The 22738-nt window shown below is 42.5% G+C and overlaps 1 protein-coding gene and 1 non-coding gene across 2 annotated transcripts in view; one reads left to right on the top strand and one right to left on the bottom strand.

Annotated features, from left to right (window-relative positions):
• Nucleotides 1–13802, bottom strand: part of dnah9 (dynein, axonemal, heavy chain 9) — a 141666-nt gene extending 127864 nt beyond the window's left edge. Inside the window, exons 1-13 of the mRNA XM_068304950.1 lie at nucleotides 13455–13802; nucleotides 12354–12550; nucleotides 12123–12281; nucleotides 10316–10446; nucleotides 9998–10209; nucleotides 9665–9898; nucleotides 8076–8243; nucleotides 7495–7611; nucleotides 7155–7302; nucleotides 5618–5732; nucleotides 5345–5425; nucleotides 2057–2171; nucleotides 1456–1602 (exon numbers count right to left, since the gene is read on the bottom strand). Of these exons, the coding sequence (XP_068161051.1) occupies nucleotides 1456–1602; nucleotides 2057–2171; nucleotides 5345–5425; nucleotides 5618–5732; nucleotides 7155–7302; nucleotides 7495–7611; nucleotides 8076–8243; nucleotides 9665–9898; nucleotides 9998–10209; nucleotides 10316–10446; nucleotides 12123–12281; nucleotides 12354–12550; nucleotides 13455–13802 (2172 nt within the window). The remainder of the gene's footprint in view (nucleotides 1–1455; nucleotides 1603–2056; nucleotides 2172–5344; nucleotides 5426–5617; nucleotides 5733–7154; nucleotides 7303–7494; nucleotides 7612–8075; nucleotides 8244–9664; nucleotides 9899–9997; nucleotides 10210–10315; nucleotides 10447–12122; nucleotides 12282–12353; nucleotides 12551–13454) is intronic.
• A 3478-nt stretch (nucleotides 13803–17280) lies between these two features.
• trnae-uuc (transfer RNA glutamic acid (anticodon UUC)) lies at nucleotides 17281–17352 on the top strand. The gene has a single exon. It is a non-coding gene; the product is annotated as a tRNA-Glu (tRNA).
• The last annotated feature ends 5386 nt before the right edge of the window (nucleotides 17353–22738 follow it).

Consider the following 22738-nt stretch of genomic DNA (forward strand, 5'->3'; position numbering starts at 1 on the left):
AGTTCTAATATGTCTGTTTATTTCTTTTCTACTGGCACAATCTTTATAACATTAAAAGTAGACATTTTCTGCGGAAAATGTCTATAGATTTAACGCTAATTTAAAAACAAAAAATATGAAATGAAAATATCTAAATGTCAAGTTGTTTTGTTTTGTAACACAAAACTGTAGAAATATGAGCAGAGAAAGGTGCTAAAAACTAGAGAGAAAGTCAAATGCTGGCAGCAAATACTTGAGCCTCCGATCCAGTTCATGGTTTTACTGGTGGCCAGCTGCTGTGCATCAGCCCATAAGATTTATATAACATTAAATCAATTATACTTCTTTAATGCCCTGCGATGAGCTGGCGACTCGTTCAGGGTGTACCCCGTCTTTTGCCCACAGCTAGCTGGGATAGCCTCCAGCATAACCTGAGACCCATATTTTTAAATAAGTGGCTTAAAATGTTTAAGAGCATCTCGTCTTCAAGAAGATAAATGAATGAATACTTATTTAAAATACAGATTATTTAATGTAGATGCTGTCATCTGTTATTAGTGTAGCCTGACCTGTCTGAGGTGTTACTAGACATCACTTAGAGGGCAAACGTCTTCCCCACTGGGTCACTGCACCTAAATGTGACCGTCCATGACTGTTCAGTTCTCATAGTAAGACTTTCACCATTAAAACCTGCCACTAGAGTTTAAAATCACACTGGGATCACCATTAGTTTGCTAGAGATTTTAGAAGAATCCTATTTCACTAATTGTGGGTACTTTAGGATCCAGATCAGGTACTATAGAAGAACCTGAATCAGTCATGTCACTGCAGACACATAGATTTAAACACTTGGATCCAGTTCTGGCGGTGATGTATTCTGTTTAATTTTTATCATTGTAGACAACGACAAAAAAGCACAAAAGGAGGAGAAACCTTTAATGTGCCCCATCCCATAATTGTAATATTTTTAATAAAGGTAGATTACAGCCAAGAACTACTAATTGTAATTTTACTCTCAAATTTTTTTGATCAAAATCTGTTCATAACAAACAAATACCAGCAGAAACACAAGAGCATAATAAATGATTGAGGTTAGAATAAAGGATTTGAAAAAGTAATCAATCTCAGAAACTGAATGCATTCAGTGAAACGTCTACAGTCACTTCCATTAAAAACTCCTGAAACTATCTGCTGCTTTTTCTGCAGCTCATTTATACTCCGTCTATGTCAGAAAATAAATGTCGGATACTTCTTCATGTTTTTCAGCGAGGTAGTGATGCAGCCAGTGTCGGGAAGTGAAGTCAAATAGTTTGACAAAAAAATAATAATTGCCACAATGGATACGGTTATAATACGATAACATAATAATAATAATCTCCGAAGACCAGGAATAGATGCTCAGAGGATCCTGGTTGTACTCTGTACCTGACATTACTGTACTTTATCAGACCTCTTTAATATGAGCCTTCAGCTAACCTTGTTGTATCGGCCTACGGTGAGCTCCAGGTTGGCTACATACTGCAAGAGCTGCCCCCTGGTGGTGTAGATCTGAACTGCAGGTTCAGGAATCGCCTCGGTCTGACTGCCTTCAAGGTACCGAACTTCTCTCAGCACGGACGCCAGCTTGGATGAGGTAGAGAGAGACAAAGAAGAGAAAAAAAATCACAACCAGACCATAAAATCCATTTAAGCGTTCTCCAGGAATATCCGTCTACACTGAGCACCTTGAATTTAAAACCCAATTCAAAATAAAAACATGATTTAATTATTTTTTTTTAAATCAGATCTTGGGGTTAATGATGGAAAAGAAAGGACTAAAAGAAGACATCTAAGTCAAATCAAAATGATCAACTCTCAGTAAAGGTGGGGTCCGAAGCTCAGTGGATTCAGATTCAACCTTCAACCATTAATATCCTCTGTACAAATGAGAATCAACTCCAACAGTGACAGAAAAGTTTGCACTGAAACTGAGATGATCAGCTTCTGTCCACAGGTTTCAAAGAAAAGGCATCAAAACACTAAAAAAAAAGACCTTTCTGGGATGACTTTTCCTAGAATGTGAGCCTGATTTAAAAACCTGTGGGTTGAAGTTGACTGAGATCAGCCGGGTCTCTGGGTTTCTGCTGATCAGCGGCAGGCTGAGGTTGTACCGAGAACGCTCGCCCACAGTCTCTGTCCACGTCTCGTACAAGCTGGTGGAGTATCTGGGAATTAAAAAAAAAAAAAAAACTGCCATCAAAATCAAACAAAAAGTTATTACCACCGATAAACTTGTTTGTACCTTTCCCAACAGCGGTCTAACCATGTTTCATATTCTCATTAAAAATAGCTGCGGCTTTTATTTCTTGAGGCCACGGGCGTGAAAATGGCTCATATAGTGGGAATTAACATAAGCGGCTAAAAGGCATATGATTGAGGCATTTTCCCAATCCTCTGAGGTTGCAAACACAATGAGAGGCGTGATCCTCCCATGCGCATCAGGCAGACGGTGAGGGCAGAGGTAGCCCTAGAGGAGGGCTGGATGTGGGCGTATGAGGGGAGAGTAATATGAGGATAAACGCTGATTCATCTGGCTGAGAACAGAGAATATGTCAGGGCTCTGTACTGCTATATCAATCTGTAAATAGCCACAATTATGATGAGAACTTCAGCGTGCGCTGTGCGCTCGTTATTGGATTTCTGCTGAGCTTCATTTCCTGATAGTGGCACCGCAGACACAGAGGCAATCAAACGCCTCGGTCACGGCCATAAATCACCCTGCATTTTGTCTGCGGGGGTAATAAGAGAGCGTGCCTGTCCTGTTCCTGACTGGAATATGTATAATAATAGTGGTGTTCATCTGAGGCAGAGGCAGTGATTATTATAGTATAACAAGGGCTCTAATTTCTAATAGGGGCAAATTGAAGGCAAAGAACTGGTGTTGTTCATCATTCCATTATTCTGGTGCAGGGAGACGGAAAGAAAAGGAGTGATGTGAAGCGTGTGGAACACAAAGAAGGTATCCGTGTGTGTGTGTGTTTGTATATGTGTGTGTGTGTGTGTGTGTGTTTGTGTGTGTGTGTGTGTGTGTGTACACTATCAGTGCATCTGATTCCTAAAGACGTTTTCCCATTCTCATAATTATTATCCTGGACACATGCACACACACACAAACACACACACACACATAAAAGCTGGTCTTGTTGCATGAAGGGAAGGTTCACACATTCTCACTACACTATTTTCCGCACTATAAGACGCTCTGGACTATAAGGCACACCTTCAGTGAATGGCCTATTTTAAAACTTTTCATATATAAGGCGCACTGGATTATGAGGGGCACTTTTGGTTTTTAAGAAAATTAAAGTGCCGAAAATAGTGTAAACTTAAACATGCACAAACTACAAGCTCCTTAAATAAACATCATGTTAGCTAACATTAGCCTCAAAGGCTACAGAGAGTCCCTCCCCGGTTGACCTTCATGGTGAGGGTCCTGAATATCAATTTTGTTTGAAATCGATCAATAACGATAGATCTGTCAGCTGATTGAAAGCTTTAAAATCAACTCAACCGTAGATTGCAGAGAGCGTCTGCACCAATCACAGAGACCGTTTCTACTGATTGGTGGAGTCAGATAGAGAATAAAATGGTCTCAGCATCCTTTAGTCTCAGCACAGAATAATACTAATCTATCAGTCTCAAGAGATCAATCATTTGGTTTATAAAATATGAAAAATATGAAAAATGTTCTTCTGATGCTTTATCTGACTAACTGTATCAAGACTATCTGTTTTATGGACACAGAAATAAGACAAGCAGCAAATTTTCATATTTGAACGGAATCAGTTCAAATCTGGCCATGAAGATAACAATGAACTGTGTAAGAAATAGCGCTGGACAATTCCTCAAAGTTCTGACATCCTGAAAGAATGTTTTTTCACTTGATGAACTCAATGATCAGACCATCAGGAGATGATGCACGTCATCAAATTAAAATGTATTCAAGATTGAATTTTCATCAATGCATGAAATAGCCCTTTAAATTTAACAGACAGAAACAAAAATCAAAGTCATGAAGGTAAAAAACTTTAAGAATTCCTAATTTACATATCGATTACAGGTTTTTCTCAGCTTATATCATTACGTGGTTCCAGGAGATGCCATGTACGTCTAAAAATGGTGTAAATCCCATTAACTCACCGCCAGGCTAAACTAAAATAACCATTCCCAGTTCTGCACTTTATTCATGAATGCATTTTCAATAATATTTGGTTCAAACAAATATATTTTAAACTTAAATTTTCTTTTTTAACATATTATAAAAATTTTAAAAAACGTTGCCATGTCGTTTTCAGCCGCTTCGTCTGTATTGTGGGTCACGGGGGTTGCTACGAACTAATAATATATATATTATGTATTTTTATTCTTATTTATTTTACAGTAATATGATATTATATGCTTTTAATGAATTACTAGTGATTTTATGATTCCAATATTTGTGACAGACGTAAATTGGAGAAAAATGGCGTAAACTTGATTTTTATTTTTCCATGTATTTTTTTTAAATGACATATGATCGAGAATGACGTAATTTAAAACAATGTAAGCCAGCGTACTGGTCTGATTGCATCTTGTTATTGTTATTTCAGAATATATTTCTTATACTGCCACACTTATTGTATAGTAGGTAGCTGAAGGTACAAACGTATTCTGATAATGTGGAAGAAGAATTAATTCAGTTCTTGATTCTTCACATGATGAGACGTTTCTCTGAGCTGGACAGAGGGAAACCGTTTCACTGCAGGAGATTCGTCCCATCTTTGAACACACACTGAAAATCAGTTTGTATCTCAGCTCCATCTGATTTTATACAAACACCCCCCCCAGACCCCCCCATCCCTCGATGGGATGCTTTATCTTGCAGGTCTTGATGTTGGTTGTGGTCTAAAAGGCCATTTCTCACATGGCGTCAGCGAGGAACGACAGAGCATATGGGATTATGGGAGTCCTGTGAAATAATCTGCAGAGCAGCTCCTCAGTAATGAGAACATAAATCAGGCCCAGAGCTTCGTGTCTGCATGAGGGTGCTGAGACCGTTGTGAGATCAACTAACAAACATATAAAGGTTTGGATTAAAAGTAAAACTGGGGTCAAATTAAAGGAGAAATTAGAGTCAGAGATTGAGGCTGAATCTGATTCATGAGGTTGGATTTCAGATTTATAATCCAATGAAACGGCTGACAACCCCGTCCTCGTCTATTCTGTTTAATCTGCCCCTGTTCTTTTACTCAGTAACACATACATCAGTGCATGATGACATATAGAGTAATACACCGGATATAATACACACACACACTCACACACACACACTCACACACACACACACACACACACACACCTGTCCAGCAGTTGCATCATCTCCTCATATTTCTGGATGACCCGGGCTCCTTCTGCAGACTCAAGGCACCTGCAGAGAAGATGAAAATTTACCACCCATGCAGAGGTTATATCTAATAACTTTGTACCAGCCATTATTCCAAAACATCGTTTTATGAGGCCTTTAAAACGGCTCGTGGCGATCAATGCGCACTGAGACAGCTGGGAACACACAGCCGTGCCTTTTTAATCTCGTGCATCGGAGACGAGAGAGGACACTCACGGGGGGGAGAGCTGTCTGAATTTGGAGAAGGGGGACTGGAGGCGCTGCTGGAGCTCCCGGGCCCATCTCAACCCGCCTGCTACTGCCGGCATGTTCTTACCGACTGGACCCCAACCTGAGGAGGTCAGGAAACAGGAGTGATGAACATGATCGTCACAGTCGGAAAAATGTTGAGCAGCGATCGGCTGTTTGTTTTCTCACTGGAGTAGAAGTCAGAAGATCATCCATCATACATGACTTAAATGTCCTGCACACCACACACACACACACACACACACACACACACACACACACACACACACACACACATCCACGTACACAAACATATATTTATAGCTTCCACATGAAAAACTAATGAAAGCATCGAAATCTGAAGCCAGAATTCACTGAAGAGGTGCTTGAATCAAATCTCTGATGTTCTGTATGTTCTGGATCTGCACCTTGATCACCATCGACCTTAAAATGGATTCATTTTGCCCCATTAAAGGACAACTACTGGATGAATGATGTATTATTTTAGGTTTTTTTATTTTCATCCAATCTATGCCTCAGATTGGATATGCCTCCAACAAAGACCTCAACAGACTCAGACCACCAAGATTATTACTCCAACAGAGGCACTCCCATAAGAAAATGTGGGGCGATTCAAGTTATCAACCCCTTCCAGCTTGACTGACACGGACACACAGCTCCTGTGGAGCAGCAGAAAGGATGTACTGTGGTGTGTGTGTGTGTGTGTGTGTGCGTGCGTGCGTGCGTGCGTGCGTGTGTGTGTGTGGTTAAACCTTATGTTTGCATGTCAGTTCAGACAGCTGAGCCCCACCATCCGTCCCTGTGTCTGTCCTAAACCCTTCCATCATCGACCACCTCTGGTTGAGACATCCACAGATTTACCGTCTCACTGTTTTCTCAGGAAAAATGAACTGCAATGATTTTAGACTCAACTTTGACCCCTGGAGTTCTGACTTGAAATGGACTTCAGGGTGAAAACTCCAGAGCCCTCTGGGACACGTTGGAAGCTGACCAGACGTTTAGGATTGTTCTAACGAGTGTCATTCTGCTTTTATAAATAAATAAATATGCACTCAGTCGTTTACGCAGTGAGTCATAAACTGATATTTCAAACATTATGCAATCACGATTTGTCTTTTCCATCGTGGGAATATTTTACCAGACTACACAAGGCAGTCTGGAAATTTTATCACAAATCGAGCATTCTAGACAAAGTGGATGATAACCAATAAAATGCAGGATATAAATAGATAGATATATAAATACATACTTTATTAATCCCGGAGGGAATTGCACATATATATATATATATATATATATATATATATATATATATATATATATATATATATATATATATATATATATATATGTGTATATATATATATATATATATATACACACACACTGTATATTGATATAATTAATAGACTAGGAAAACGTCATTTCACAGGTGACTTTTTAAGATACTGTAGTTTTAATCACTACACAAACATGGAAAGTGTGGTGTGACACCCTCCCTCACCCGGTTCCACCCCCATCTGGAGGTGTTTGTCGTAGAGGAGTTTGCAGCCGTCCAGCTCCTTGTCAAACATGGACACCAGGACAGAGTGTCTGTCCAGATCCGTGGCCACTAGGGGGCGTTCCAGCAGGCTGCCGAACATATCCACCACCTGCAGGCATCGGACAGGGGTTGAACGTGTGTGTGTGTGTATGTGTGTGTGTGTGTGTGTGTGTGTGTGTGTGTGTGTGTGTGTGTGTGTGTGTGTGTGTGTGTGTGTGTGTGTGTGTGTGTGTGTGTGTGTGTGTGTGTGTGTGTGTGTGTGTGTGTGAGACAGACGGACAGACAGATTGAGTTCTCAGACCTTGAAGGCGTGCTCCAGCCCGGGGGCGTCCACAAAAGCCTGACAGAAGACGGCTCCTAGTCGTCGCTCCATGTCATCCACCTTGAGTTTGAACTCCTTCACGTCTCCCTCGTACTCCTGGGGGGGCAGAGGGTTCAGCTAGATGACAGCAGAAACGCCACACAGCAGCCAAAGCCAACGCGGAGCCAGCACAGCATATTCCTTTTCACATCTCAGTGACTCCGAGCCATCCAGCAGGGACGATTGTCTGGCTTTTACAAGCAGGGTAAATTGCTTTTCTTGCTATAACTCAGGAACATCTCGGTTAAGCGACTAGATGGCATTAAAAAAAAAAAAAAGAAGTCTATTTGGCCAGAAAAACAATTTGCTCCACGAGCGCTGGAGTGACCGGGCTGTAGTGTCTCCACCAGCCTGAAAAAACGTACTGACAAGCATTTGGTGGTCAAGTTTACACTGCGCTCCAGCATATGGAACGTTTCATAAACGTCTTGTGAAAGTGAAACGACCTTCACAGACGCTCTACGGAAACACAGGCCGTTTTTCACCAGGATGGAGGAAGCTGTGCTCCTGCTGCCGCGTACCGCGTTGTTGAGGTCCAGGCAGTCGTACGGCTTCTCCGTGAACGATTTGAACGCGTCCACGAACTCTTGGTGCAGCGACTGGACCTGCTGGCTCAGGGATCGGCCTCGCACGCCTCCCATCTCTAATTTTTCAAGCTTCAGCAGATCCACAGCTGACAAGAGAATGTCCTGCAGCGAAACAGAAAATGGAAGACACACCACGTGATATCACTGCACAGAAACATTTGATTTCTCAGTTTCACACCCTCAATGATTCTGCAGCTGTGCAGTGATCAATAATGCTTCCTTACTCCAGCGTTCTTGTTTGCGTGCGTCCACGGCGTGTTCGACGCAAAAATCTTTGACAGGAACACACGATCGTCAGACAGCGTCCCTGACGAAATGTTCACAATTTTTTTCCATTTCTCCATTTAAATTTCGAACCCAGAAATCTCCATTATGTTTTGATCTCGCGTGAGTTTCTCGTCACGAGACTCACCTGCGTGATTCTGTCTGATTAAAATCCACCAAACGACAACACGACGTCTGCTGGTTTTAACGCTGCAGTGAGAGAGGAGTTAGTCAGACCCTCCAGAGCAACAAGAAGAGTCCTGTTGGGTTTCCCTGTCTGTTAAAGCGCTTTGAAATGTCTGCTGATGTGACTAAGCGCTATACAAAGAAAGGTTGATTGATTGATTGATTGATTGATTGATTGATTGATTGATTGATTGATTGATTGATTGATTGATTGATTGATTGATTGATTGATTGATTGATTGATTGATCATCACCATGCCTCCGAAAAAGATGGAAAAGTTGGAGAAAAAGCAAGTGGCAATGAATGCTTTGTTGAATAAAAAACAGTCAAAAGTTAATGAAGAATAGATATTACTACAGATATTACTACAGATATTACTACAGATATTACTACAGATATTACTATAGATATTACTACAGATATTACTATAGATATTACTACAGATATTACTACAGATATTACTGCAGATATTACTACAGATATTACTACAGATATTACTACAGATATTACTACAGATATTACTATAGATATTACTACAGATATTACTACAGATATTACTACAGATATTACTATAGATATTACTATAGATATTACTACAGATATTACTACAGGTATTACTACAGATATTACTGAATGTGTGTGAAGGTTCTGTCAGCTTGATGCAGTGTCCACAGGAGAATATATGAATTAAAGGCAAAGAAAACTATTAAGTAAAAAGTAAAAGTGAAAAAAACAAAACTGTATTACATCTTTATTTATTTTAAAACTGTTTTTTAAATGACTACCAGGCATTTAAAATTTAACATTTAGATAAAACTAATATATAATTTTACTTTTTTTTTTCTTTTAACTTAAACAGTTATGACATCATTATTAATAAAATCGTTAAAATTAACAGTTTTAGTTTTTATATTGTACTATTGGCTAAACTCAATCCTTGCATACGCTTCTACGTATATTCTGTTATTACTTTTGGGATGCATAAACGTCATGTTGGGATGCACACATTTTTCTTGAAGCCCATCCCAGGGATGCACTACTTTCTGGAGGTACGATGAACTCTGTTACTCACCTGAATGTCCTTGACTCTGTCAGTAAACTGGTCGAATTCAGAAAAGACCAACAGCGGGGAGAAGTCCCAGGACTTGACCGAGCTGCCGTTCCTCTGGTAGCGGTTCAGGTTGAGCCTACAGTCCTCGTAGGTTCTCCTGAAGAGCTGCAGGATCTCCAGGGTCGTCTTCACTTTCAGGAGTGTCTCTGAAACTTCTCCTTTCAGTATTTCGTCTGGAACTAGATATGCCCGCGCCTGGAAATGGGGGACAGTGACAAGTTGACTTGGCTTGTGTTATATTAGCAGTGTTAGTGCACCAAGAACCACTCTCTCAGGACTGGACTGACACCAGACCTGCTGGACGAGGAGGTTGCAGGTCTCCTGCAGCAGAACAATGAGACGTGCTGGAGTGTTGTAGTATCTGGAGTTGGTCCACACCAGGCACACGGTGTGCATCAGCGCGCCAATCTGACCCCTGACCTCAGGAAACTCGACGGTCTCCACATCCTCAAACAGCCGCTGGAGGGGACTCAGGTAGACGCAGATGTCCTTCGCTTCCTCCAAGGCTGAGTGTGACGTGACAGAAGTCAGATCCATCACAACATCCAACAGACGAGACTTCAGACAGCAGGATTAATGTCTCTACATTCTCAGGTTCATCTCAGTTTCTACCTGCGAGGACATCCTGTTGCATGTTCATAAAAGCAGGGCAGTAGCTGCTCTCCACGGCCTCCAACAGCATCGCCATCTTATCCACCTTGGAGGACTTCAGCTGGGAGTGGATGCACTCCAGATCCTCAAGTCTTCAGAGAGAAAAAGAGGACAGAATCATCCGTGTGTCAAAGCCATTCTCTGTGTGAAAAGGCTTGTAGCATGAAGCTGGTTCTGATTTGATTATCTCTCAGAGTTACTGAACTCTTACCAATAAATAATCCAAAGTGTTAGAAGTGAGACTGTTGAGGGTCTATATCTTTCCAGTCACATGCTTTAGTGACTACTACTGGATTCTAATCTTGGTGTAAACTTTGGGGGCTGACCTGTGGATTTTTTTATAACTTTAGGGTGTCAGAAGGGGGGGTGAAGGGCTCCCTGTCAGAACCGACCGTTGGAGTTTATCATCTACACCAACAACTGTAGAGGCCAGCATGACGACAAGTGACAGGTAACAGTAATCATCAGTCCACTCCATAGAAAGTGGCGGCGGAGAAGTTTCTAGGTGTTGGGATGTCGTTTTCCTTCAATCGAGACCCAACACAGGGTCACTGATTTTATAAGACCTTCATCTGCCCCCCCCCGGCTCTGACCTTTAACAGAGGAAAAGAGGTGGAGAAACGGATCCAAGGCAGAAAGGAACAGGTGGAGGGAAGTGTCAGGTGATGGGACAGAGGAGTCTCTGCTAGAATGAAGGGGAAAGTTGATGAGACAGTGGTGAGGACAGATATTGAGGTTCTCTAGGAGGGACCAGGTTGGATAGAATCAGAAATGAGTTGATCAGATGAACAGCTAAGGTGAGATGTTCTGGAGACAAAGTTAGAGATGTTTTGGACACGTCCAGAGGAGAGGAGGTGAGGATGTTGGTGAAAGGGTGATGAAGATGGAGCTATCAGGAAGGAGGACAAGAGGAAGACCAGAGAGGAGGTGGGTGGATGTAGTGAGGAAGACATGAGGGCAGCTGGTGTTAGAGAGGAGGATGAAGAACACAGGCTGACATGGAGGAGGAGGACATTCTGTGGTGACCCCTAATGAGGCAAACCTAAAGGAAAAAAGAAGAAGTGATCTGCAATGTTCGTACTTAATCAGTGCACCTGGAAATGATTTTAATGTGCATAAAGAAATAACGTCAGCCTGCTAGCTCTCTTAGCTTCATACCAGCTCCATCTGGCCGGGGCTTAAATTCATTCCCCTCAACAAACTGTACTCGTCCATCCTAATGCCAATAAATGTCTAATAAAATAATGCAGCATTAGTTTGGGGTGTGCTGTGGTTACTTTTTGTCGGCTAGCTGAGATAATACTACACAGCAGTGATCCTGATTATATACATACAGCCTTCAAGGTCCAACAGTTTTCATTTATGAAGGTGTGATGCAAGTAAAGCAGCTCCATTTTTGATGTTAATGACATTATGTCCAGATGAATTTGAAACGTTTTTACGGCTTATACACCAAACAAAAACACTGCAGCTACAAGACAAAGGTTGAGATCACGATTTTGCAGAAGACAAATGTTGTCAGTGGTGGATATCGGCTCTATGAGAAACAATTCTGCTGACTTAATACAAAAAAGAAATTAGCACTGAACTCCAAATTACATTTCTCACTTGACAGCACAGGTATTCTGAAACAGGAATAATTAGTAACACCAGCAAAAAACGTGTAAAGCGATTGGACTCGGAGGTCCTGCAGGGACGTGTTATTCTCACGGCGCTTGTCAGACGCTGCTGGTGGATGTGCGGCGTCTGTAATAACGGAGGTGCTGACCTGTTCTTCCAGAACAGCAGCTCGGTGGGGGGGGTGGGCTTTCTGCCTTGCAGCAGAGCCTCGGAGGAGTCTTTCTTCAACACGGCGCCGATCTGATGGCTCCACTCAATCACGGCTGACTCCAAGGAGTGGATGATGCTCTTATCCACCACCTCCCCCCTACGGAGTTTCACAAGTCAAGAGTGTTAGACACGGGACGAATAACGGATGGACACAAACCCTTCTGCTTACTTTTGGTCCGTCTCCAGGGCGGCCTGCTCCACCCTCTCAGAGCCTGCAGGGAGGGGCAGCAGAGTCCTGCCCTGGACCAGCCCCGACACCACGAACATGTTGGTCTTCAGGGAGTGGAGGTGGTGTCGGACGTCTTGAGACACCACCTCCGGCCATTCGGACTGGTTCCGACCGTTAGCCAGCAGTGGGGCGACAACCTGGAGGAGAATAAAGAAACGGGATGAGACTGTGAAGCTATGAAGTCCAGTCCCCTGTCCTCAATAATAAGAATCAATAGGGATTATTAGTGATGTCACCAGGTTACAGGACATGGCTACACTTGAATGGTTGATTTAAAGGAAAAGAAAGAACTGATGATAGTTTAAAACAAATAAAGTAGTGATGAAGTAAATAAAGGGCTTCAATTCAGGAAAAATAAGCCATTCAAAATCTCTTGTGTTTAATTTGGATTCGAATTTTTGCTTTTAGTTTTGTTTAAAAACTGCTAACTGCTTCTTCTACGACCGAGGAAGAGGAATCCTCATCTGCATCCCTGGGATCACAGCGCCCCCTGCCAGGAGGCAGGAGAACTGCGTGCCTTTTCCCAGCGGTTTCAGGACCGCTCAACCCAAGAAAGACGTTCCTGTACACACACACCGTTGTTGATAAAAAACACTGTACATTATATACATTAGCTGAATTATGTAACTGTGGTTCATAGAGAAACATTCTAACATTTTAATAGTGACATATAGAGATAGTATTACAGTCTCACTCAGTCACAGGTCTCTTCTCAGTATTTCAGTGGTAAATGTGGAAATTCAGTAATTTTGAGTACAAATAACCAAGAATTGGTGACGTTAAATAGAAAATAACTTTAATAATATGCATCACTGGATAAATATAACAGTTTAATGTATTTATTCCATTTTCTATTTTTTTTCTTTCATGATGTCAGGTGAGGACTGAGTTTTCCCTCCACCATAAACTGAAACTAAACCGCACAAAGAAGATTAGTGAGGGTGGGGGGTCCACGGGGGCCCTGATTGCGGGCAGTCCGGCCCTGGAAGGGTGGAGCATGAAGTTTAAGGTGGAACAAGTGAAGCCCAGCTTCCTGCTTACCTCCTCCACCACCGCGGAGAACTGGTCCAGAGGCGCGTAGGACAGGTCCCCGCAGACCAGACTGTCCCTCATGGAGTCCGGGTCCAGCACCGCGCTGCTCCTCTTGATGAAATAAACCGCTTTGTGTTTGGAGGCGTCCGTGAACGCATCAGCCGGCTGCAGCAGCCCTGCTGCGTTCAGGGACACCACCAGGGTCCTCTGCTCCCCCCGGTCCAGGAAGCCCCGCAGCAGCTGCTGGTGGTCCTCCACAGACACACATTTGATCCACTTGTCCGGCTTCAGCTTGAGGGTCCTCAGCACGTAGTCCTCTATGAAGGCCAGTCTCCTGTCAGCGGGGGGGTCCTCCATGTCCGCTGCGCCCCGGTGCCGGGCCGAGTGTGTCCCAGCCTCTATAGTAACCAGTGTTTGCATTAATCAGGCCGTTGCTTAGGGGACATGAGCGACCTGGGGCTGACCCGGGACCGGGACGGCCCTCCTCTGATTGACACCCATTGTTTCTCCTCCAAACTGGTTTGTGTTGCAGTGGGAGGGGATCCACCTGTGGAAACCAGTCGTCACACCAGGAAGGTCACTGAAAGACAGTGATAATAATAGTTGGAATGAAGAAAAAGTCAAAATATAATGGAAATAAAGTCGATATTTTGCTAAAGATAGTAAGAGACTAATTTAGCCATTTCCTAGGGTAAAAAAAATTGCTAAAAAAGTGGCATAATATTCCAAAAATATTACAGTAAATCATCCTATTACAATAATAAAGTCAAATTGCAAAAAACACTGCTATACTTTTATGAGAAAATCATCAGAATATGACTAGAATAAAGTCACAGTATTACACTGATGTAATATCAACCACTCCCAGCCTCCTCCAGCTCCAGGAAAGAGTGTTTTCTCCACCTGTCTGCTCCTCTGTCCAGAAAAAATAGTTTCTCACACAATATTTTTAAATTCCTCCTGACACTTAAAATAAAGTGGTGTGCAAAAAAATCCATTCTAAGTGTTCTCTAGTATACACTGTGATATTTCCCCTATAAACACAAGGCCTGATCCAGCCAAATAAAATAGGGCTGGTAGAAGAAATGATTGGACTGTTTAGAGTTAGAGTAGTGGAGCAGTATCCTCCACAGCCAATATTTACCAAATAACATTTACAAGGTTAAAAGTATTTGAACCTAAAATAAAACCATCATTTATATTTTAACATTCCCATAAAACGTGTTTTCATTGGATAGTTTATTCCTCAAATAGAGCTAAAAGCTGAATCAGAGAAACTCAGAATACAGGAAGGTCGTCTTATTCAAACTAAACCTGGAGGGACAAGAAATAATGACTTTCTGAATGCACCTTGTGTTGATTTGCACCAAAATATAACAGCCTTTTTCCTGGTATTTTTTGCCTACTTCCCTATGAAGTTTTGTCCAAATCACGCCTTTGATTTTGTCACTAATTCTACTGAAAGATTTTAAAAAAAACAATTAAAGCAACAAACGGATGTTCTTGGATGACGTAAATAGAAAAACTACGAAGTCTTCTTTAAGGTAAGCATTTTTTTTTAATTGGAATTTTATTATTTCAATTTTGAGATGTGAAATTTGCAGCCGGGACACACGTGTTGTTGCTGTGTTGTATGACTGGTTACTGAAGTCAGATACATAAAGTGTCTAAAATATTCTGCATTATTTCCTTCAACAGAAACTTTTTTTTTCTTATGTCTTTCTATCTTATCCGGTTCCTGAGATATTTGCATAAAAATGTACAAAAGTTGAAATTTGACCTTGACCTAGTTTTCTCAAGGTCAAGGTCAAGGTCATCATCTCATGTTCATCCCCTTTGCTGCCCAAGTAATCTGCTTTTTGTTTTATCTTTCTATCTGAACGGATATTTGGTGGACGGACGGACGAAAACACAAACACTGACAATTACAGGGATGTAACCAACCAACCAACCAACCAACCAACCAACCAACCAACCAACCAACCAACCAGCCAAAAAACAAACAAACAGACAAACAAACAAACAAACAAACAACCAGCTCATGGCGTTGTGTGAACACAGGGCGGTTCAGGTAACCAGTGATTGAACGCTGGAACACTTTATTACCCATTTCCTCCATCTATATGAACTGATTGACTGCATTAGACGCTAATGCAATTAAAGTGAAGCGTGTGGATCAATGCACCAACCAACCAGAAAGTTAAACCACACAGAAAGTGGTCGCCTTGTTTTTAAATCGATACACAATTTAATTTAACTGTAGGCACATTGAAAGAAAACATCACCTCAACTAACAGGAGGAATATGGTCTGAAAAGCGTTTAAACCCTGAGCTGCAACGCTTTTAGTGAAGCCAGTTTGACACGATGGGAGTCATCCATCAGCTGAGGCCGACCTTCATGTTCCAGACATTCATCACTCATTCAGTGGGGGGCTGTCTTCAGTTTCATTCAATAAATAAGGGCTTAAAATGTGGTTCTTAGCATTTATTTCAAAACCCTTTGTCCCTTTATTTTAAATCATCATGTACAGATAAATAGAACAAAAACTTTTTTTTTAACATTCATTCATTAATTTTCTTGATGTCTTCAGTCACTTTTCTGAATCCGGGCCTCAGGTTTAAACTGGAGCCGATCCCAGCTGACTGGTGGTGGAGGGGGGGGGTCACTCTGGACCAGTGGTCAGTTTCTCACAGACACCCACTCACACTCAGATGGGAGGTGTTCTCATGACAATGGCCTCAACCATTCATCCAAGAGGTTCTGGATTGAAAAAGATGTGATTGCCAAAGTCGACCACATAGTGGCGCTATAGTACTGAAAAAAACTGGATTACTTGGAGAAGGGTCTTCTTTCCTTTCTCCTCAGCAGACGGTCATCCTGCAGAGGCTTCTTGGAACTAGTCTCACCTTGGAGCTGATATTTCTGAGGTCTCTAGACAAACATGAAACTCTCAAGTAGAATCTCATTGCAGCAAACACACAGTGCACTTCATCTGATGTATACAGCAAAACCAGGAATCCATCACATATAAATATCATATAGGGGAGCTGTGACAGAGCTGCTGGAGGAGCAGCAGCTGAGGAGGATCAGCTCCTCTACATGACTTTGAAGATTAGATCGAAGCAAACCAGTCCGGCCATACTTTCCATTTGGGAATCAGACGGTCTGCCTGGTGGCTGATAAGACGGAGTTGTTGGCTGCACACTAGAACACACACACACACACACACACACACACACACACACACACACACACACACACACACACACACACACACACACACACACACACACACACACACACACACACACACACACACACACACACACACCAGGAATGTGTTCCTCTCAAGGCTATCAGATCAGCCAGCAGGATGAGAGGACGGCTTCATGTTCGATGCAGTTCTGGATAGATCCACGTGAACGGGCGCCTCCACGAATATGTCTGCACTTCCTGGTTTGTTTGACTTCTACAATTTTAGGAAAACTTTTGACAACCCACAATAAAAGGGGGGGTGGGGGGACACACACACACGGCTGAACCAGTTCTGTTGGGCCTTGACAGAGGTCTATCCTCAGTGGCTCGCAGATTTTTATGATGTCATTAGAAGACGTTTAATATAATGAATGACCTTATTAGTGTGAATTGTAATTCAAGTTGTCTTCCATAGTGTGTTGTCAACTTTTTGTTCACCTGAAAATGTCCCAGTGTCCCTTTGTGTTTTCTCTGTCCACTGATCGATCAGGAAACACTGACATGAAAACTCTCCCACAGTGTGACGTCTGTAGCGTGGCTATCATGTTTTGAGGATCAATTTTTATGGACTTGTACCGGTCCCATATGGTCCAGCGGTTAGGATTCCTGGTTTTCACCCAGGTGGCCCGGGTTCAACTCCCGGTATGGGAACAAACGTGGGGCAGCAGTTTCTAGGTTTTGTACCTGGGACTAGAAGTCACCAGTCTGAGACTGTCAGACTGGTGGGGAGGTGTCAGCTCACTTCCTGAGCACTGCTGAGGTGCCCTTGAGCAAGGCCCGCCCCCCATTTAAGAAGCTCATTTGGGGCACACCAAGAAGGAGCTGCCTCCCACTGTGTATACATTACATACTTACTGTGTGTGTGTGGGTGTGGGTGTGTTTCTTTCAAAAGGGGATCATTAAAGTGTGTTCTTCTTCTTCTTCTTCTTCTTCTAAATCAGCAATATCATTGAAAATGATCTTAATGGCCTGAATGCAGTTGTTTGTAATGACTTAAAAAACATCTTAATATCCTGTTGACCTGATATTAATTTAATTAATTGTATAGGAATAAGATTAAGAACAAGAATAGGAATGATAATACAAAAGAGGATGAGCACAGAGTTAAAATTATAACAGATTGAATAGAAACTGACAGCAAAGCAGACAAGAAGGCGACAAGAAAGACTTTGTATGGAGATACGTGTCCTAAGAACGATTTAGAAGAAGTCACTGATTCCCTCAGTCCTCTTTACACCGTTCAGAGCTCCTTACAGGACTCCTCACTCACAGTCAAATGAAAGTCATGATCTTGTACTTCCTCATGGTCACCAGGAGATGACGCTGAGACTCTTAGATTGTTTTAGGACCTTTACGAGTGGATTTTGTCTGAAATGAGAGGTCACTAGCTTAACATGTAGTTCAGTTCTGCCTGCTCCCCTGAATCAGAAGATGTTCCACAGAACCATCAGACACAACTACTGAACCTGGAACATGTGTGTTCATGTTAGCAGAAATAGACCGTCAGAATGGATGAAAACAGAATAGAATATTAGAATATTACAAGCATGATGAAAAATGTCCCTGCAGGGATAAACTAGTGGTGATGTAAACTTCGTACCAGTCTGTTCCACAAACATCACCTCACTGTGTCAAGGCGAGCCTTGTCCAGCTCCATGTTAAGACCTGTAAACAAGTCTAAAAAGTTATTTCATTTTACATCAGGATGTAAATTTTGCCGGTGAATCTCTTTCTTGTTTTATGGCTTTTAGATGTGTAACAGTGCTGGTATGAGAGCCGAGCTGGAGCGCATTCAGGAGAGCTAACGGCGCTGGTATTTGTCCTCAGCGATCCATCAGCACAACTTTATTTCTCTGAAATGAAGATCAACTGAGTTTTGTGACACAGCCAAGTACCAAAAGAGCAGATGTACACGGCGTTGCCAGTGTGCCACACGTGTGAGCTGACTCATATATACAATCAACAACGTGAGAGTTTCATCATCACTGTGTCCAGGTGGTCCGGTGTGAACTCCACCAGTGTTTGCTCCTTGTTTTTCTTGCTTTTTATGTTTTCTTCTGATATACGATAATACATTTCAGGGTTCGGGACAACTTAAGCGTGGATCATGTCAAATTTTGAATCATTTAAAAGTCTCCATCCTCACATATTATGAACTTTAGTTATAAGATCATTTAAGCCTTTATCTCAACCTGAATGAAACCTTTTGACTTATTTCTATTAAAACCTGCCATAAACAAATGACAGACATGTTCTAAAGCCAAAAAGCAGCAGTTGCACTGTAAGATCTATGAGCGTGGTTATCTTTTTTATGGAAGCCAGGCTGAAAAAAAGAAGAAAAGAAATTTAACTTAACAGGGAGAATATTATTAATATTTGAGGATGGGAAATTTTAATGAAATGCAAAAAAAAAAAAGGTACAGCTTAAGTAGTCCCAACCCTGAGATCTCAAACTGATTTAAAAATATAAGTATATATTGTGTACATGCAGAGGGATCCTCTGGGTGTTGGAAGATTTCCCGGTCCTCATCATCTGCTTGGCCGTGAAGTTCCATCAGCACAAGATGCATGGCCGATGACACATTTTTCATCTTTCGGAGCAACGGTTCCTTTAAGAATTATTCGGAAGAGAAAGCAATGGAAATTACTAGTTGCAGTTTACAAACCAAATTCCAAGTTAAAGTCTTTCCAAACCTTCTCAGTGTGTTTGTGTATTTTAATTCACTTTCTGTTTAACCTCCAGCGACAGTGGTTTAAAAAAAAATCCAGCTAAACTATGAGCGTGTTTAAAATCTGTCTGATGTGTTGACCAGGTGACCCAGAGTTCTATCAGACTTTAGTGACGCTCCCATGACCTCACATCTCATGAAGCACAATATAATGTAAAGTACTGAAAGAACAACCCTCATTCTTGTCAGTCAGGGTTCTACTCTGGAATATGTTCCTCCACTCAGGTAGTCTTTCACATCAACCATCTAATTACATTAGAATGTGCACCATTATAGGAACCATCAATACTATACTAAATAAGCAAGAGAACCAGACACGGCATTACAGAGAGACAGAGGCAGTTCATGTATTGAAAACAAGAAACTCCAAACCTCTACAGAACCACAGCTGGACCGCCTTCATCATCTGGAGCGGTCCAGCATCAACAGGAGGCCGAGGCCGGGAGTCTCCTCTGTCCCGTCGTGTTCCTGGCATACTTTTCATTTCTTGGAGGCACAGAATGTCTGTTTGACAGCTGCAGTGGGTTTAGGGACAGGCAAATCCTCAACCATTCTTAAAACAGTTGGGGATCCCACAGCCTGCAAATGCCCCACTGTCAGGTGAATTTGAAATCTGATTGATTAAAGAAACAAGAAGATGCTGAGGTTCTCTCTGGGAGTGACCAGGATGGATAGGATCAGGAATGAGTACATCAGAGGGACAGCACATGTTAGAGGTTCTGGAGATAAAGTCAGAGAGGCCAGACTGAGATGGTTTGGACATGTCCAGAGGAGAGATAGTGAATATATTGGTAGAAGGATGCTGAGTTGTGAACTGCCAGGCAGGAGGCCTAGAGGAAGACCAAAGAGGAGGTTTATGGATGTAATGAGGGAAGACATGAAGGTAGTTGGTGTGAGAGAAGAGGATGAGAAGACAGGGTTAGATGGAGGTAATTGATTGGCTGTGGAGAACCCTGAAGGGAAAAGCCCAAAGGAGAAGAAGAATTAATTGACAGTCCATTGCTACTCCAGGTTAAGTCACAAAGGTCATCAATACTGATCCTGAAGGTCCTGATCAGATTAGATCGGCCCTGGTCAAACATAGATGCTGAAATCCATCATCCACATACAGATACTGGAACCAGTGCACCCAAGATAAACACCAAGAAATGAAGATAACAGACTGTTGGGAATAAATTTATGAAATTTAATGAACAAATGTTACCTTTGGTTGTAAACGTGAGTACTGTACTTGTGTTAGTGTTTATGCCGGCAGAGGAGGCCTTGCAGGCGCTGACTGCCCCCGCCTGATGATGCGTTAATGCATTCAGTCTGACTCACATGAGTCTTGTAGCCTGTCAGAACATGAACTTGTGGCCAGCTGAAGTGCAAACCGCTCGTCTGCTCAGTGAATTAGTCTCTTAACACGTGTGTGTGTGTGTGTGTGTGTGTGTGTGTGTGTGTGTGTGTGTGTGTGTGTGTGTGTGTGTGTGTGTGTGTGTGTGTGTGTGTGTGTGTGTGTGTGTGTGTGCGGTTGCTGATGACTTCACTCATGTGACGACGACGTGCCAAACCAAACCAGCCGTCTGTCGATGGCGTTAACCGAACACACGGAGCGAACTGGGACTGTTCCCTTTGAAAGGAGGGGATTTTCAAAGAGCAGCTCCAAAACACCAAAACCACACAGGAACCACCGACTGACACCAGAATGTGATTCATGTGACGTCCGGTTCTCCTCAGCGCGCTCCATCTGCACTCCAAAGGCACGCGTATGTTTGACTTTTGAGTTTTCTAGCAGGATACTTTCATACGCCGGTTCCAAGTCATTCCTGGCAGGACCGGCTAACCGAGAAATTTGAAGCGAGGTCCAACGCAGACGATACGCCACAATTCATAAACGCAGGCATCTGTTTCATTAAAGGCCTGGTTTCCTGATGCGTTACCAGTTTGCGGCTCAATCCCCTCTCGCAGCGCCAAGCCTGACGTTCTTAACGGTTCCTGACGCCGGCGGAACAGAACGCAGCACCTGACACCTGATGCTGTTTGTGCACAGATGCATTTCAGGAATCTGACAAATACCTCAGCCTGTGGGGAACGCCAGTAATCCTGAGTGCGTCTGAAATGATGCCGTTCCTTGGGTTTGGATTGAGCTTGCTTCATTTGTTCACTTCATGTCAGCAGAAGCAGGGGCATTAATCATGCTTGACTCGGTTGTGGTGGGGGCAAACGTTTGCACAACGCAGATGGAGACCTCTGATAGTCTTCTCATTTAAAAACCTCGTTGATTTCGGTCTCACCGTATTTTTATGCACTTCTCAGTTATTGTTTCCACCATTTGAAGCCGTGACGCGCGGTGATGGTGTCTGCTGCAAACCCCTAAACACGTCAAGCTATTTCTGGGCGCGACCCTCCAAAGGGATGTGACACGTTGAGTGAGGCGGGGGTAAAGCGCCGGCCAATGAGCGAATGAGGGAGCTGATAACAAGCTGAGAGGAAGTGGATGCTGTTTGTCTGGGCTTTCTGCAGAGCTCTAATCGCCAGAGCTGACGCTGGTTGAATTATGCGGACGTACAAATAGCTCAAAATGACCTCGCTCCCCCAGCAGAGAGGGAGGTGAGGGGTTTGTGGTCGCTTGTGTTCTGCCAGTCATCTCCGGCCTCTGATGTGGAGGTTTTGTCAGAACGCAGTTCTGATGGCTTAAGAGCCGAGGGCCACAACTGGATGGGTAATTTTCATACTTTTGTGAATTGGTGAGGGGCCAAAAGCAACATGCTGAAGGCTCAGTCTCTCTGAAACAGGATATTGGGTTAGTAATGGCTGTCAGGGGACCAGCGGAATGACACAAATGTAAGGCTTTTCACACATACTACTGGGAGCTAATAGGAGCCTCAGCATTCATGAAAGTCATTTTAAACAGGACAGTCAGGCACATGTTGGACTATTTAAGTCACATTTGACCTCAAACAACATAAAACTACCTTTTTTTCTCTGATATGGAGGTTAAAAAGTATAAGAAACAACAGAATTTAGCATCTTAATAAGGATTATAGAGTACATGTTAGCTGGTTGGTTCAGTAAAAAAAACAACTGGTGGATGGATTTCTAAGAAATATGCTGGAAAGATTAAATATAGTCCAGGAAGGCAAAGGACTATTTTTTTCCACCTTCAAAATTGAAAAGTTTCATTCGCTGCTAAATACATAAGAATTCTGATCACTGGCTTTAAGAAGTCTCTGTGAAATGGTAAAACATGGGCCGGCCAAACAAATGTGTGTTCTGACTCCCTCTAAGGGTCCCTCTGTTGTGTAATTACAGTATTTTCCACACTA

The sequence above is a fragment of the Antennarius striatus genome, chromosome 21, assembly GCF_040054535.1.
Source record: "Antennarius striatus isolate MH-2024 chromosome 21, ASM4005453v1, whole genome shotgun sequence".
In the NCBI taxonomy this organism is placed as follows: domain Eukaryota; kingdom Metazoa; phylum Chordata; class Actinopteri; order Lophiiformes; family Antennariidae; genus Antennarius; species Antennarius striatus.